A 17,664-nucleotide genomic window follows, 5' to 3' on the forward strand; every position below is an offset into this window, starting at 1 on the left:
GTTTTTTGTTGAAAGGATCAGTTTTGAGAAGAGAGAAGATGGTTTTGAGTGCGGTGTTTCATTTTGCAAGAGACCTGTGAGATTTTTCTGAGTTTTGACCACGATTTTGACAGAATGGTTTAACCCCTTTCCGCTTCCGGTTTAGAGTTTTGAGAACTTGAGCTACAGGAAAAATGAACTAAACGATTGGGAAAGACTGTAAATTACCGGATAGACGATGCAGACTGTCGGGAGCAACGGAGAATATAATCCAACGAACCTTTTCTAGCTGCTGACGTCGATTGAGAAGTAAGCCTCTGATTGGACGAGCTGACAGGAAGTGGAGTGACGAGGGCGGAAGTACACTAGTTATGTAAATGTGAATGAACTCACCACACAGCTTTTGATTGTTGCTAATTTTGCAACTTGTTTATTATCATTATTTAGTGTTTGAATGTTTGCGGAACATGGCGTGTTTCTTTAGAAGAAGAATAGCAGCAAAGGTACGGAAGCCGGAAGAGTTTAAAGATAACACTGTATGCTAATGCTAACTTAGCAGCATGCCTTGACCCTGGAGTAACAACAACAGGGAGGCAGGGCTGTCTGTTAATTCTGGTACATGACTGTTAGCTTGTGCTCTATAATATTGTCTCACGCTTCCTTTTATTGAATTCTTTCCCCTCTTTGTGTGTTTCAATGTGTAGCTGGGTCAGACGCTGCAGCAGTCTGAAGATGCCTTCATACCAGCTCTGTCAGCAATTCCAGTTTTTAAGAAACAGTTAAGTGTGTTTAACATTAACCCTGTTTGTTTGAGTCAGATGCTCTGTGTGTGTCAGCTTGTTAAAGCTGTCTGAACTTGTGCTCCTCAGGCAGTCTGCTGACTTCAAACTGTCCATCGGCACATTACGGGTCAGTGGGATTTTACCATCCAGTGGTGACATTCAGCTGCAGACAGAAGACTTGGCCACTCGGGTGAGATTCATGTGTGAAGGCAACAGCAGATCTAATATGTTTTGTTTTGCCACCACATCTCACACATACAATGTATTAAAATGACCTACACCAGTGGATTGACTCCCAAGTAAAGACAAAATAAGCTGATGTTTTTTGATGCCAAGGCAAAGAAATGACAAATGAGGGCTCATCTATCATCACATTTATTTATCAGACAGCTTTTGTCTAAAGTGATTCACATTAGGCATGCATGATAATATCAGCATGTCATCAGTATCAGTTCATATCAACTTTAAAATGAGTTATCAGAATCGGCCAACATGCTTTTTCTTATTTTGCACAATGAGCAAATATAACATACACTGAAAAGTGTTGTATTTCATGTCTCCATCTGCTGGTGGGCCATTACAATAAGAGTATGCATGCATAATATGATGTTAATTCCACTACAGAAGAGACTTGATGAAGTGGATATATCGATATGGGTATCGCTTATCGGCCAAATGAGTTGTTATATATTGGCATCGAATAGTAGCAAAAAATCCAATATTGTGCATCCTTGATTTACTTTTTTTTTTTGCATGCATATTATACATTGGTAGCGCTTAACATCAGCTGCAGCTACTCTGGTGTCTTTATTCCTTGTCCCTTATATCTTAAGACATCAGAAATCGCTATATCCCTCTCAGTGCACATTCTCAGTTTCCACAAACATATAAACAGTGTTTCGAGGTCAGCTTATAACCTTTTTAAAATACACTTACTGAAAACAGACATAGAGAGACTTGGACACAGATTCGTACCTTATAAAGTAGACTTTGATAATGATCTTTTTCTGGTATTTACATAGAAGATTATGGGGTAAATGCAGATCAGTCAGAGAGCTGCAGCCACACAGGAGCTATGAAAAGAGTGCATATCACTGTACATCTGTCCTCAAATGACTGCACTGGCTTCCTTGTAAAGCGGCATTTTGTTTTATGCTCCTAGTTGCAGGAGTAGCCTTTCTAGAAATGTTTTTTTTTTTTATGTGTGCCTTTTCTTGAACAGCTGCTATTGTTACCTATTTCTGTTTTTTCCTTCTTTTTTAATTCTATTCAATGTAAAGTACACTTGAATATATAGTAGTAGTATATTTTAGTAGTATATTTTTAGATGCACTCTTCGCCTATTCTGTTTATTACTTTCCCGAGCTCAAAAAGACACAGGGCCTTGAATCTTCCTTGAAATCTGCTTTCTATCTTTCAGTTGAAGCAGGACAGTGTGGTGGAAGACATATCTGCTGGAAGTGGAATGATCAACTTCAAAGTGAATCGCAAACTCCTTGTCCAGGTTTGTCAGGTTCATTTTCCACTGTGATACAAACAACAGACTTGACTGCCTCTACTGTGATTATAATCTGATTTACTGCATCTGTTTTAGAAAATGTTGGAGCCATTTGGGAAGCAGGAGGATGAGAAATTTGGGTTGAATAGTGAACTTTTAAATACTCTCAAGAGAGGAACAACATTAGTTGAGTACAGGTGGGTTTGTCAAACATTTGTGTATCTCCTTTAACACCACATGCAGTGTCTTCCCCTTATAGACTGCCATCAGACACAATTAATCTGTTTTATGTTGCAGCTCTCCAAATATTGCCAAAAAATTTCACGCTGGACACTTAAGATCTACAATTATTGGTGAGTTAATTTATTTGGTTTGCATTGTTGCCTCACAGCAAGAGGGTTCTGGTTTGAACTCCGGGATGGGGAGCCCTTCTGTGCGGAGTTTGCATGTTCTCCCTGTGTCAGCGTGGGTTTTCTCTGGGTACTCTGGCTTCCTCCCACAGTCCAAAGACATGCAGGTTAATTGGTGACTCTAAATTGTCTGTAGGTGTGAATGGTTGTCTGTCTCTATGTGTCAGCCCTGTGATAGTCTGGCGACCTGTACAGGGTGTACCCTGCCTCTCGCCCAATGTCAGCTGAGATAGGCTCTAGCCCCCCCCCGCGACCCTCAAGAGAATAAGAGAGGTTATGGAAAATGAATGAATAATTTATTGTGTAACTGCCATTACATTATCTAATATTAACTCACTGCAGATATATCTGTATCTGTGTCTATGTCCACTGATAAATGACAAAAAAATTGAATTACAGAAATGACAAATGTATGTTTTGAGATAGCGTCACTGTTCCGTAGTGTGTCCTCCAGAGAGTCGTGAAGTTTATTTTTTAATCGTAAAATGTCCTGCCCAGCACATTGGTCATTGTTACAAAAGCAAATTTAGGGAATCTTAATAACAAATGTTTATGAATGTGATTAATGTTGCCTGATATATTATTATCTGATTGCTTTAAAGGTCCAGTGTGTAGGATTTAGTGGCATCTAGCAGTGAGTTTGCAGAACTTAAACCTCTCCTGTGCGGCAAACATGTAGGAGAACTCAGATGGCCAATGTGAAAATGCTAATAGCCCTATGTAGAGTCAGTGTTTGGTTTGTCCGTTCTGGGCTACTGTAGAAACAATATGGCTGACTCTGTGGAAGAGGACCTGCTCCGTATGTAGATATAAACAGTTTATTCTAAAGTAATGAAAACACAACAGTTCTTATTTTCAGGTGATTACAAACAAGTGAAAACATAATTCTGAATATTATATAGCATTTTTGCCAATATTCATTCATTTATTCATTTTCTGTAACCGCTTATCCTGTTAGAGCTCGTGGGGGGGGGGCTGGAGCCTATCCCAGCTGACATTGGGTGAGAGGCAGGGTACACCCTGGACAGGTCACCAGACTATCACAGGGCTGACACATAGAGACAGACAACCATTCACACTCACACTCACACCTACGGACAATTTAGAGTCACCAATTAACCTGCATGTCTTTGGACTGTGGGAGGAAGCTGGAGTACCTGGAGAAAACCCACGCTGACATGGGGAGAACATGCAAACTCTGCACAGAAGAGCTCCCCCACCCTTGGGTTCAAACCAGGAACCCTTGTGCTGTCACCCATTTTTGCCAGTAGATGCCCCTAAATCCCACACACTGGACCTTTAAACCCTCAGATATTAATATTGGTCTCAGCCTCTATGAACCTGTATCTGTCTTGCTACACTGTAAACGTACATTTTAAATTGATCGTACAGTCAGTGAGCTGTTCTAAAAAACACCATCTTCCTCTCCAGGTAACTTCATTGCTAACTTAAAGCAGTCTCTCGGAAACAAAGTCATTCGAATGAACTACCTGGGAGACTGGGGTATGCAGTTTGGTGAGTACATAATGTGCAAAATATTCACAGGTGCTTTAAGTCTCAGATGGTGCTCGTTGATGAAACCAGTTTTCTGTTTCAGGTTTACTGGGAGCTGGGTTCGGCCAGTTTGGATGTCAGGAGAAACTGAAACAGAATCCCTTACAACATTTGTTTGAGGTGAGTTTGCATGTTTGGATAAAGATGCACTGACTAGTTTTGCAAGTTGAATGAGTGTGTGTTTCATAATAAATGTTAGTCGTCTGTCATCCAAACTTCAACAGATTCATTGAGTTATATTTGTGTTACGTGGCCTGAATGCTTTTTAAAGAAAGAAAGGCTTTTGTTCGACATGGTCATGCTGGTTTTTGGCACTGTTTGTTGTTTTTGTCTTGCAGGTTTATGTTCAAGTGAACAAGGAAGTAGAGCACAATGAGCATATGAAACAGGCTGCCAGAGACTTCTTTAGACAGCTGGAGCAGCATGAGAGCGAGGCCGTGTCGTTATGGCAACAGTTCAGAGAGATCACAGTGGACGAGTATCAGCACATTTACAAGGTACAGCCAGCTGAATAACACGCATGACCAGCTGACACCATTGTCAACACCTCAACTCTGAAATACAAATACCAGTAGATGAAATATTGTAAACTGTTTCATTTTAATCATTTTCAGCGGTTGGGCATCCACTTTGATATTTACTCTGGGGAGTCTTTTCACCAAGATCAAGCCCAGGAGGTGGTGCAGCAGCTGCAGAGCCAGGGCCTGTTGAAAACCTCTGAGTATGTGACAGTATGTGACAGCCTTTAATCAGTAACTGGCATGACGCTCTGAGTAAACGTGTGTGAGGACGGTCAGCTTCATGCTCCCAGTCGGTTTATATACTGGATAGCTTCTAAAATAACTGTTAAAATAACTGGACTATGAACTAGAGCTAATACATTTGTCAATTGACAGAAAGTTAATCAGCAACTATTTTGTACATGGAATATTTATTTAAGTCATTTTTAAAGCAAAAAAGCCAAATATTTACTGGTTTTCTGCTTCTTAAATGTGATAATTTGTTACTTTTCTTTGTCAAACATGGCACTACACTAAATAGTTTGGGATTTTTGGACTGTTGCTCAGATAAAATATACCATTTGATGTCATCACTTTAGGCTCTGGGGAGTTACACAGGGCATGTTTCACTATTTTCCAAGACACAAATTTGATGACTTAAGACTCAGCTTGACAAATCAAAGAAGACTTGCAACTGGATTTGGACTCTAACACCAATGACTTCATTTGGACTTGAGACTTTTGACTTGAAAATATTTGAGAGCTTCCCCCAAACCCAAACATTGAAAAATATGTTATTTAAAAAGTCCAACACTGATCATTTCATTTACTGAATCAACTAATGCTAACACAGTTCAGTCCCAGCAAGTCCACTCTTAATTCCCCGAAAGATCCTCTATGGTCAAACCAACCCGACAGCATCCAGTCAAGTTGCTGGAGAGAACCATGAAGAACTAACGTTACGTTATGTTATGTTTCTGTTACGTTTCTGTTACGTTTCTGAGCGCCAGTCAAAAAAATAATACCAAAGATAATTCAGTTTGCGCACAAAAACTACACATTGGTCAACAAAAAAATTAATAACAGTATGCAGAACATGTGGGTTGAAAATTACAGATGGACATGCATCAACTTTCAACAAACTAGTTTTAACAAATAAATACAAATTTTTAAAAAGCAATTATGATTTTTGTAAATTTAATACATCTTAACTCTTTTGTTAAAATGGTTTTACATTTGGTGGAGAGCGCATTATGACTTGTTTAGGACTTGAAACTCAAAGTTTAGGACTTAGGACTTGACTTGGGACTTGTCAATCCTGATTTAGGACTTGAGTGCAAAGACTTGAGACTTACTTGTGTCTTGCAAAACAATGTCTTGGTCCCACCTTGGCTATTTTCTTGACATATTATTGGCAAAACATTTAATTGAGGAAATAATGGGCAGATTAATCAATGATGAAAATAACTGTTAGTCACAGCTCTGACTATGTTAATGTTTAGTCTGTCATTAGTTCTGTATGTGTACAGTGTTGGAGTTATTGGCGCACCATCTATGTATTTATTATCTTTTATGAAAGTGGGGCAGGAAATATAAGATTTCTCTTGTCCCTGATCATTTTTGATTATGGAAGTTGTATAACTATCTTACACACCAGATCTTATATGTTGTGATGGAAGCTGATTTTAGCTGATCTCAGATAGATGTATCCTTTCCCCTGTATCCCATGTCATAAATGTTGCAGTACAGGAGCCCTGTTAGAGAAAACTATCATAACTTCTTGTCCTATCTTAACTTAAGTTTCAAAGATAGGACAACCCCCATCTTCCTATTACAGAAACAGTTCTTACACTCCTGGCTGTGTCCTGTCCTATCTCAGACCTCCCATCTTATCTACTTAACTCAACTCAAATTTGTTTGTAAAGCACATTTAAAAACAACTCATGTTGACCAAAGTGCTGTACAAAGGGAATAAATTACCAAAAAAAAACATACATAAGAGGCGACATAACTGTCAGGTACACAGCTCTAACATTTAGAGACACAACACACACAAGCAAGCATCAAGGAAAGCCACATCAGGGGGACTCACGCTAATGAATAGAAGTAGGTTTTGAGCTTGGACTTAGACGAGTCAATGGTGGGGGCAGATTTAAACTTAAGAAAGCTTAACTATATCTGTCAATTCAATTCTCCAGTCGACACTCGCCCTGTCCTGTAACTATGTCAAGAATGTGCACAGACTGCCTGTGTCTTTCACTAGAATGAATTTGTAGCCTCTTATTATGGACAAGCCATAATATCACTGGCTCTCACTTGCTAGCAGCTAGCCTGCTATCATGGACTAAAGAAGTCACAGTATAGTATGTCATATGAAACGTCATTAAAAAAGTGATAGTAAGCTTTACAAGTACATGACGCAACAAACAGCCACAGCAGTGTACTTGATATATGGGTGACATATTATGGTCCGGTACATTTACAGCGTTGTCATATGGTTTGAGCAGACTTTCAGTCATATTTAGGTGTTCATGTTGTTCCCATCTTCATTCTCATCGCCCTACACACCAAACAACAGTGATGCTGCCTTTTTCTGGCACAGTGTCTGTGACATCCTAGCTGAGGATCCCTAACTTGGAACATCTTTAAGTTAGGACAGTTCTGTAACAACTAAATTCCTGTCCTAAGATAAGATAAGAGTTTCCTTAAATGCAGTCAGGAAACATGTTTCTGTAGCATCAACATCCTAAATGTCATCCTAAACTCAGATAAGATTTACAGGATTTCAAACTCAGAAAGTTTCTTAAAGAGGCCCCAGAGATACCAAAGATATGTGAGGTAAATCAGAAACAGTGTCTCCTTTACATAGTTTGTCCACCAGAGAGCACTGACACGTTCATGTTTACTGCTCAGTACAGTCAGTATGTGTTGATTCGTGCACAGTGCAGGTACTGAGACAACAAAATGCAGCTAATGTGCAGAAAGCTGTAAAATGCAGAGTGGTGTTCATGTGTCAGGTGGTAAATATAAATATAATAATAAACAGTAAGGGGCAGATATGAAGATGTTGAATATATACACTATAAATAGTAGTATCAGTATGAACCATTTGCAGTAGGCATACCTCACACATGCTCATCCCAGTTCTCTCAAAAACACATTTAAGACGTTTTATCAGAGATGTGTCAGTCAGTCTCAAATTATCATGCTCTTATTATGGTGGCCTGTTTTCAAGAATATGTAGAAATATTTTTCTCTTTGCAAGTTTAAAAAAAAGCCTGTGAACTTTACTTTGTTTGTTCAAATTGTTGTAGTTGTAGGCTGAAGCTTCAGCTTATTAAAATATCATATTTTATTATTAGGTAACCCTTTCACGACTTGTTATAAGCTGTACAAAACAAAAAGAAAGTTCCAAAACATTTCATACACAATAATAATCATACATGAGTTTTCTGTATGTTTACACAAAGACCAAAAAAAAAAAACATGGAATCTCCTAAGACACAAGATGGAGTATTGATTATCTAGTAGCTGTGATTTCTTTTGTACACAAATAATGAAATGAATGCTCCTTCACTGCAGTAGACACTGACACTGACAGTAAGCCCTGAGCTCACATGGACTTGTGTTTACAGGAGAGGAACAGGCGTAGTGGATCTCTCTCCTGCTGGAGACATGAGCAGCGTCTGCACGGTGCTGCGCAGTGACGGCACGTCTCTCTACATCACCAGGTCAGTACCAGGAGAAGTAGCCAGTTAGGTAAAATCTGCAGGAAAATGTCAACTTTTTAAAATGATAGATGAAGGAAAAGCACAGGTATCAGATAAATACTGCATGAGAGATGAGTTTTGAAGGTGGACATGGCAGTACTGACTTACTTTTTGTTGTTGTTTTCTCAGAGATCTCGCTGCAGCGATTGACCGAAAGGAAAAATACAGTTTTGATGAGATGATTTATGTGGTAAGGAAACTGATGCACTCAGTGGTTACATTGCTGTCTTTTAAATAAATGATGTAACAGTTTAACTTCACAGACACGAGACACATTACTCTACGACATGAGCTACACAAGACGTGGAAATATAATAATAATAATTATTATAATTACAGCCGTTAGTGATGAGTAATGATGTCACTTTAATTATCTTCCAACATTAAACTGTGATTATGTTGTCACAATAATCACATTATCGACTTGTGGAGGTCAGCAAAAAATGATTGAGGTCGTGTCCATATGTTGCCCTTGTGTTTGCATGTTTTTGTTTACATAAGAATGTCACAAACACTTAAGCCAACAAGATGCCAGAATAAACAGCAGAGTTTTCCTAACCATTATATGACTTGGACGCAGCGCCTACGCAAGATTTTTTTGTTTTGTTTTGTTTTTTTTTTCACAGCACCCCACTGGAAAAAAACTATACTGAGGCACATTCTGCTGTCATTTCTGTTTTTCTTTTTTTTGTTTAACAGTATTTTTGTTGAATTATACATATATTTCACACATGAACATTCATGTAATTCACATATGTAATTTGTGGATGGATTTTTTTTCACATTCCAGTGTCTGATAATTCTAAAGAATGAAAGGTTTATTGCTCTTTAAAGGGGTGTACCTGCATTAATACGCTATCACATTATATCTATGGCATAAAATTATCTTAAATTGACAATAATATCGATTATCGCAGTTATTACTGGTACAATATATCGTCCACCAAAAGGTCTTGTCGTGACAGGCCTAACTGAGGAGTTACTGCCTTCTTTTGTCTTATGTGATCGTGGACTGAGTAAATTTTGGATTGCTGGTCGGAATAAACAACACACATATGTAGATGTCACCTTTGACTTTTGAAAATTGTGATGTGCTTTTTTTCACCATTTTCTGGTCACTTTAAGGGTGAAATGACTGATCGATTCATTGAGAAAATAACTGGCAAATGATCAGATGATGAAACATTTAATTGGTGCTTTAATGACCACATGGGAAGTCCATTATGCTCTGATGAAGGCTTCATGCTGATATAAGTCAGGTGATTAGTTGTAAATGAAATTCAAAATTAGGCAAAATGAGACAGCCTTTTTTTATCCAAATATGTAAAACATGCTAAAGCACAAACATGCAAACTGTGAAATTTGTTTACCCACAGTCTGAAGATCATTTGACTCTCTGATGATGTTAGTCCTGTGAGACTGGTTGATGCCGTCCGTTCTGTTTCTATGTAAATGCAGAACCAGTTAATCCAAGTTTAGATCACTCTGTTCCCCTTTTCACTCTGCCCCATCCCTGCTTATTTATCAGTCTGCTGCATCTGTGTCTGTTCTTCTTTTTAAGACAGATAAAAGTCAAGCTAATCACTTCCAGCAGTTGTTCCACATCCTGCTCGCTCTGGGACACTCCTGGGCCGACAGGTGAGCAGAGAAACACCTGAACACAACTTGAGACATATCAAAGACCAGTTTAAAGGCAGCTGTTGTTAGTTTGTACTGTAGTATTTGTTCATTTAAGATCAAAGAGTAGTAAAGAATGTCTGATGATAGAAAGGCACATTATCTTTAAGGTGGCATTTAAATCAAATATGTGTTCTCGTCTGGAATAGCAGGAAAAGTTGCCTCGCTGAAAGGAATACTTCACTGTCTCTGTAATTGTATTCCAAATTTAAAAACACTGTGAGTGGATCAAGTTGGATTTGGCAAGACTTTACATAATCAGCACCCCACCCACCACAGACAGCTGTTTTAATTAGAGACATTCCTGTTGTCTCATGTGAAGTGTTGCTGCTTTACTGGACTATTTTTTTTTTAAATACATTTTAGATTTGTTTTGTGCACATTTTATGCAACTTTATACCCTTTCTCCACTAAATTTCAGAGGGAAATATTATAGTTTTACTCCACTGCTTTAATCTGACAGCTATAGTTGCTATTTAGTGTAAAACAGTAACACATAGAATTCATTTTAATGTGATGAATTGGTATAAATATTAATGAAGACAATGTTTCGAGCCTACTTTAATCTTCATCAGGTCAAAATGTTTTTATTTTTAACCACTAATATTTTTTTATTGCAACATAAACAGAAACTGTTTGCTAATTACATTTGAGTGTTTTACCCAGCCACCCCCCACCCATCCCCACACTCCTTTCCCTTCCATCAGCCAACATGAGAACAGTACCCACGCAGACAGAACATCCTTATTTAGACAGAAGATCCTTAAAATTAGATATCACTTGTGTTTGGATATGGATCATTGACTCTTGCTGTTGATAGTTCCACGTAAGAAAGGTCCAAAAAGCTCCGAAGCCAGTAAAGACTTGAGATATCATGAGGGGGTTTCCAATGCTGGACTAAAATCTCCTTAGCTGCAGTCAAACCTGCCAGCCAGACTTTGCGAGTTCTGTCCATAAGGGAAAGATGGGAATCCTCATTTAGAAGATGTACAGCAGGGTCCATTGGTAATTCCATCCCTGTTACTTCTGCAATGGTACTTATAACCTTTCCCCAAAAACCAAAAACCCCTGGACATTCCCATGCAACTTGTATAAATGATATTCTTGGCGTTAGATATACCCTATGTCAAAATTTCAAATTTATGTACCGGGCCCAGTTGTTTAAAAAAATGTATCTGGATCAGAATGATGCTGTCCACGATCAGCTAATCCATCCTACTTTTGTGCCAGCTTTTCAAAGCAACATTGGATTGGATCACCCTGATCCAGATACAACCCATTCAAGACTACGAAATCTGGATAACCAGTTTTCTAGATGGGACTACATACACAGAACGTTCTCATCCCAAGCCGACACATATTGCGTCTTTTTCAGCGGTCTTTCACTCCCATATGTCACGCTCTAGGTATCCTCTTGCATCTGCTGTTGACGTTCTGAAACACCGTTACCAACAGTGAGACGTCGACAATAGTACATGGTTAGGTTTAGAAAAAAAAACAACATTGTTTTTGTTTGGCTCTACATTCATGTGGGGAGCAAACACTGGCTCCATCCACCAGACCCTCAATATAAATCAAAACAACCAACGGACTATAACCTTAGATTAGCTCCAACTCAACCAGCTTCATCATTAAATTGCTGCTTACCCATCAGTGCATCAGTGATAATACACAATGAGACCATTTATTACACTCAAAATGTAGCCATTCATGCATAAAGACTACCTTTTCTTTTGATACATTAATTACATTTTTCTTTATAATGTGGTACGGCTTTGACTTAAACAATATGTATTCCACGGCTGTTTTCAGTTGTCACCATGTGCCCTTCGGCCTGGTGCGGGGTATGAAGACCCGCAGCGGTGAGGTGGTGTTTCTGGAGGACGTGCTGGACGAAGCTCGAGCCAGGATGTTCCACAACATGAGCCAGTCAAAAAGTAAAGCCTCTCACACCTTAATCAGGCAGTGTTTTCAGCAGCACACAGCACACATGACTCTGTGCCCAAAGTATATTTGCATGTGTCCTTATGATACAATTTTCTTGTGCAGTTTATACATAATTGCTCAATCCACTGGTCAGTGTATAATTATCTCCTGGGATAATGAAGCCATTACTGTGGGCCCTGGCAGTGTTTACCATTCTCCACAGCATGTTACAGTATTACTCAGACACAGTGTGTGCTTTACGGCATCAAGTGGGATTATCTGGTTGCATCACACAACAAGACGCTGACGCTGCTCTTCCACTAGTAGTCAGAAATCTGTACTACGCACTCATTCTGTGTGCTGCATTCACACTGAAGAAGGTACAACAAAAACTGACTTTAGAAAAAGAGGTTGCACTTCAACGGTGGGATTCTCAGTGGAGTGCTACACCCAAAATCCAGTGAGCTTATTCCCAGAAATTGAAAAGGTAGCACATTTCAAGTCCAAGTAAAGGAGGACAAAATACTCACATTAATCTTATTTATTTGGCTCACAGCGAGAATGAGAATGGAGAGAGCACAAAATAAACTAGACCCAAAACAGCCATTATGCTTACAAAAAAAAGATTTTTGAGTGTGCTGTTGATGGACACTGTACTCCCACAATGCAATGCACAAATGAAGCTGGACGAATTTAAAACAAAATGTTGGTGGTGGTGACAACAGTCACATTTTGGGAACATATATAGCGGTCTCTTTGTAAAGATTAATCGGCAGCGGTATCATACAGTTGTAGGTCATAGAAAATGTGGAAAAGTCAGGGAATTTGAGAGTCTCATTTTCCAGGCCTGGAAATGTCGTTGAATTAGTAAAGTTCTTGCAAGTTTTGGATAAGTCCTGAAATTTTATGGTGTGTAGCCTAATAAAATTGTTTAAAAATTGTTACAGTAATCTTCTGTGGAAAACCCTTAGCTGCAGCTCTTTTTTAAAAAAACAATGTATTGACTCAAGTCTCAGGTATTAGTAGTCTCAAGTATTCAATGTGAATATGGATTTAACTAACTATTAGATATTCGAAAAATTCGCTGGAGTTAAGTATACTCAACAGTTCTGTTTGTGTTATATGTTGGGCATAGTCAAGGAAATTTTATGATGGGTCCTTGGAAAGGCATGGAAAAGTTGAAATTTGAGAAATTTCGTCCATGAAAATGTGTTAAAAATTAAACTGCACACATTGCAAAGTAATAGCAGAGCTCTCCAGTGTGACCTGTGTCTCTGGTGAGCTCAGCAAATGGCGTTTTGTTTTATTTCCAAGGTAACAAATTTATGAGCCAGAGAGTCAAATTTAGGGTGCAATATTATGACTAAGTGGCACATGCTGGTTGTGTGTATACTGAATGCAACAGTACATACTTTGTAAAGGCAGCTGCAGTACGTACTGAAAGTTTAAAAAAAAAGTATGTAATTGGGAGCACACCTTATTTTGATTTCTTGTATACTAACTGCAAAAACAGTCCAGTACAAAGGTAAGTGTATAGACATATATACATACTGTATTCAGTTAGTATGTAGTATGGAACTGGGACATACTCAGCACCTCAAACTCAGTGGAGATGCTCCCAGATGTCTCTGCTGCAGTGTAATTATATCAGGATCATTTTGGTACCGGTACATTAGATATTTATTATTGATAAGACCAAACTAATGCAGTTGTCTTAGTAAGGCAAGCAAATGTGTTAATGCAAAACAAACTGTTGTCACCAGTATTCCCCATCTCAATCTCTTTAAAATGGCAAATATGTATGATGGTAAGAAAACTGATCTGTGTGGGAATACTGAACCTGTATTTGGGAACTCGCTCTTTCCACAGCTACAAAAGAAATGGACGACCCAGAGAACACTGCAGAGAAAGTGGGAATCAGTGCACTTATAGTCCAGGTGAACTGTTACAGTTTTCATTTTTACCTCTACAGTCTAGTATTCAAATATCCAACTGCTACCTGTTTCACTTCCAGATGTGTCTGCAGGGTTTGACAAGAGAGATTTGAGTTTTCATTTCATGTTTTCTGTTGGCTTTGTTTCAGGACTTCAAAGGTCCGCTGCAGTCAGACTACACATTTGACTGGGACAGGATGCTGCAGGCGCAGGGAGAGACGGGAGTGTTCTTCCAGTACACACACGCTCGACTCTGCAGGTGTGTATTCATCAGCCACTAAAAATAACAAAACTGTTTCAAGAATTCTTGTAATTCTGTAGTCACTCTGCCATTTGGGTGATTTAGTTATGTGGATATTTGTGGTATAATTCCATCACAGTAGCAGCAAATAACTGTTATTAATAATCAACTAGTCCGTAGTTTTTAAGTAGAATATAATAGCCATAAATATGTGCACTTAAAGTATTAAGTGGCATAATACAGAAGTTAACATATACCTCAATTACATCCATCACTGCTCAGTCGTATGCTGCTGAGAACCAAGATTTCATTTGGAAACACCCTTTACCAGCTGATTTCACTTCCTAGGTCTCCTGTTATGTTCGTTTAGTGTTTGTTTGGAATAAAATACACACAATAGTTAATTAGCTCATCATTTACAGTCACTCTTGGGCATTAGTCTGTGTTAATACAAGTCTGTGTAGATACAAATACTCTCCAAATATACCTAGAGAACAGGAGAACTGAATAAAGTTGCTCACATTTTTTACTGTGGTGTTGTTACTGCAGTTTAATGCGGAGTAATGAAAGTATAGAGGCATCTATATCTGATCCATCCCTTCTACTGGAGCAGACGAGTATCAACATCCTGCAGCACCTCCTTCGGTAAGCAAACGACTACTTAAACAGTGGCATCCCATAAATCTGCAGGTTCTCACAATGTGCCAGTGTTGTGTCAATATTTGCTCCAATTAAAAAGTCTTCATGTGCTCTTTGTAGTTATGACGAGGTGCTGTACCAGTCGGCCCAGGACCTGCAGCCCAAACACCTCGTCAACTTTTTATTGAAGCTGTGGTAAGAACAGGTTGTTAGTCCAGAGGGGGGTGGTTGCCGTGCGGGGAACTTTGGTTGCTCAGTGTTTTTTTTTACAGCCAGTGTAATGGTATTTGATATTTAATTAAATGGTGTACTCAAGTGTATTAATGCTACTCCTCTCCAATCTCTTCCAGCCATCTGGTCGCTTTAGCTCACAGAGAGCTGCCAGTGAAAGGAAGCCCTCGGGATGTTGCACAGGTAGGAAGAAAATCATGTATCAATCACTTACGTACATACGTACAATGTGCCACCATGTAACATCATGCAAGCAATCAGTAAATCCTTATCACCTTTAATACATTAGAGTAATTACAATAAATAAGTCTTGAAACACTGTTTGTATTGTATTAAATGAACATATTTAACAGAGCCATCAAACAAGTAAACTGACTCACTAATGTCAGTTACACTGCAATTATCTATTTAATGGCCCTGACACACCAAGCTGACGGTCAGTCGCTGGTCAATGTTGGGCCATCAGTGAGCGCCATCGCCCTAGTTGGTGCGGTGTATCCTGCACTGTTGCCCTTCATAGGCACCCATTAGCTTTTTATTGGCTAATTGAGCATGTTGAATTGGCGTCAGTGACGGCAGAGCTTGCTGGTGAATAAAATCACTTTGGCAGTTCAGCTCAGCACACAAGAAGAGAAACGGAAATTAGGAAAGTAAACAAAGAGCTAAAGTCAAGAGGGAGTGAGACCAAAACAAACTTGTTACGTAAGACTGTTTGTCTTTAGTCATTGAACTCTTGAACAGAAATGTTTCCTGATGGTCTGTGATACTGTTTACTGACACGAGGTTACAGTGCTTTGAACTTTTATTTTTGGATTGTGTTGTTAACGTGCTAACTAGCGTCAAGACAGTCTTCCTGTTTCCCTTTTCAATGACGATTACAGACAACCGCTGTCTGCTGGTGTGGAGAGTTATTTTCTCTCATGCAGGCACAGAATGTGCTGGTTGGCCGTCAGCTGTAGTCTTTGCAGCGTGTTCCTTTGCAACTTTTTGGCTTAGACACGGCGACATCAGGCAACGCAGCAGTCGTTGCCACTAGTTCTCTGAATGTATGTCTTCTCTTGCTTAAAGGGTTACTTCAGTATTTTTTAACCTGGACTCTATTTTCCAATCATTTGTTTCTAAGTGACAACAATTTTTGAAATTAGTCCAGTATTGAGGGAGAGCACTACAGCTGTCAGCCGCGAAACATGCTGCAATGAAACCACTCGGGGCATTTGTGCACTGTCAGTTTACATCCATTAAAAGTGCTTGTTTTTGCCACAGACGGGCTCAGATTGTTATTATTAGTGTCTGACAACATTATGGAAAGGATCCTTACAGAGATAGACCTTTTTATTAAAAGAGTAAGATCCTTTTTGTTGAACCAGCACAGCCACAAAGTTGCCATCGCCCAACCCACCAGACTCCATTTAAATAAACAGCAATTTTGGTGTGTATAGAGTCAGCATATTTTCACATTTAACTGAGTGAATTAAGATTTTATTTCAACCAAACAAGAGTCAGTAATTGCTTAGACAATGGAAAGATGAACCAAGATGGTTTTGTGAGTTTTATTTTGTTTCTTATGACTCATGACTTTCTGTGATTTAACTGTGTTATGCAATGATAAAATTGCTGTTTATTTAAATGGAGTCTGGTGGCTTTGCTGATAGTTATTTCAAGGCTGTTTCTGGTTAAACTAAAAATAATTTTTCTCTTTCAAAAAGTTCTATCTCCGTAGGGATCCTTTTCATATTGTTGTCAGACACATAAAATAACAATCTGAGCCTGTCAGTGGCAAAAACGAACACTTTAAGTGGACGTAAATTGATAAAGTAGTTACATGGCAGCCTGTTTCACAGCTGCAACGCTCCTGCTCAATACTGGACCATTCTGAAAGATAGTGAACGTTAATTAGCTGCAGCTGAATAAATTTGCTGGCAACAGTTATATTTAGAGTTTAAGCTAATAATGTTAGTAAAATTGTTAGTCTTGTAGATCCTGTTGTCTGTATAAAACTTTTAATAAGTCAGCTGTAAATGAACTTTAAAACAAATGAAAATGCTCTTAATTGGAAAAAATTAAATATGTATATATTTAAATTAAGCGTTACCTTGTCTGCTAAATTTCAACAGGCGCGGTTACATCTGTTCAGCGGGGCCTGCTCAGTCCTTGCCAACGGGATGAGGATCCTGGGCATCACACCAGTTGATAAAATGTAAAACTCTACAAAGTTTCTTACTTTATCAGTGTTATGTTAACTGCTGTAGGTACCATACCGCTAAAGCTGATTTGCACTGTAAATAAAAAGCCTTTTATTTTCAAAATAAAATCATCTTACCTCACAGAGCCATTTGCTTTTCTTACTACTATTTCAAGTATTTTCCACTCACTTGTTGTTTTTTTTACATTGACTACTGTTGAAATGTCAAACCAGAGTTGAGTTATGTCACTCAGCTCCTATTATAGTAACAGCAGATGCATGGACCCAAATGTGACTAGAAAACTGATCATGCCAGGCATATATCATCATGGTTGGACTGG

The 17,664-nt window shown here is 38.7% G+C and overlaps 1 protein-coding gene and 1 long non-coding RNA gene across 2 annotated transcripts; one reads left to right on the forward strand and one right to left on the reverse strand.

Moving 5' to 3' along the window:
* Positions 1–314: 314 nt before the first annotated feature.
* On the forward strand, positions 315–17,469 carry rars2 (arginyl-tRNA synthetase 2, mitochondrial). Its single transcript, XM_033648721.2, has 20 exons — positions 315–482; positions 684–757; positions 849–951; positions 2,182–2,265; positions 2,356–2,456; positions 2,557–2,612; positions 4,101–4,184; positions 4,267–4,343; positions 4,562–4,720; positions 4,838–4,944; positions 8,359–8,454; positions 8,623–8,683; positions 10,055–10,131; positions 11,983–12,107; positions 13,966–14,033; positions 14,180–14,289; positions 14,821–14,916; positions 15,031–15,105; positions 15,261–15,324; positions 17,256–17,469. Exons 1-20 carry the CDS (start codon positions 447–449, stop codon positions 17,340–17,342), a joined length of 1,740 nt encoding a protein of 579 aa, XP_033504612.2. The 5' UTR covers positions 315–446; the 3' UTR covers positions 17,343–17,469.
* LOC144466537 (uncharacterized) lies at positions 5,334–10,128 on the reverse strand. The gene is made up of 2 exons (XR_013493153.1): positions 8,602–10,128; positions 5,334–8,489 (listed from the first exon to the last, which is right to left on the reverse strand). It is a non-coding gene; the product is annotated as an uncharacterized LOC144466537 (long non-coding RNA).
* Positions 17,470–17,664: the final 195 nt, after the last annotated feature.

Source organism: Epinephelus lanceolatus, chromosome 13 (genome assembly GCF_041903045.1).
Source record: "Epinephelus lanceolatus isolate andai-2023 chromosome 13, ASM4190304v1, whole genome shotgun sequence".
Classification (NCBI taxonomy): Eukaryota; Metazoa; Chordata; class Actinopteri; order Perciformes; family Serranidae; genus Epinephelus; species Epinephelus lanceolatus.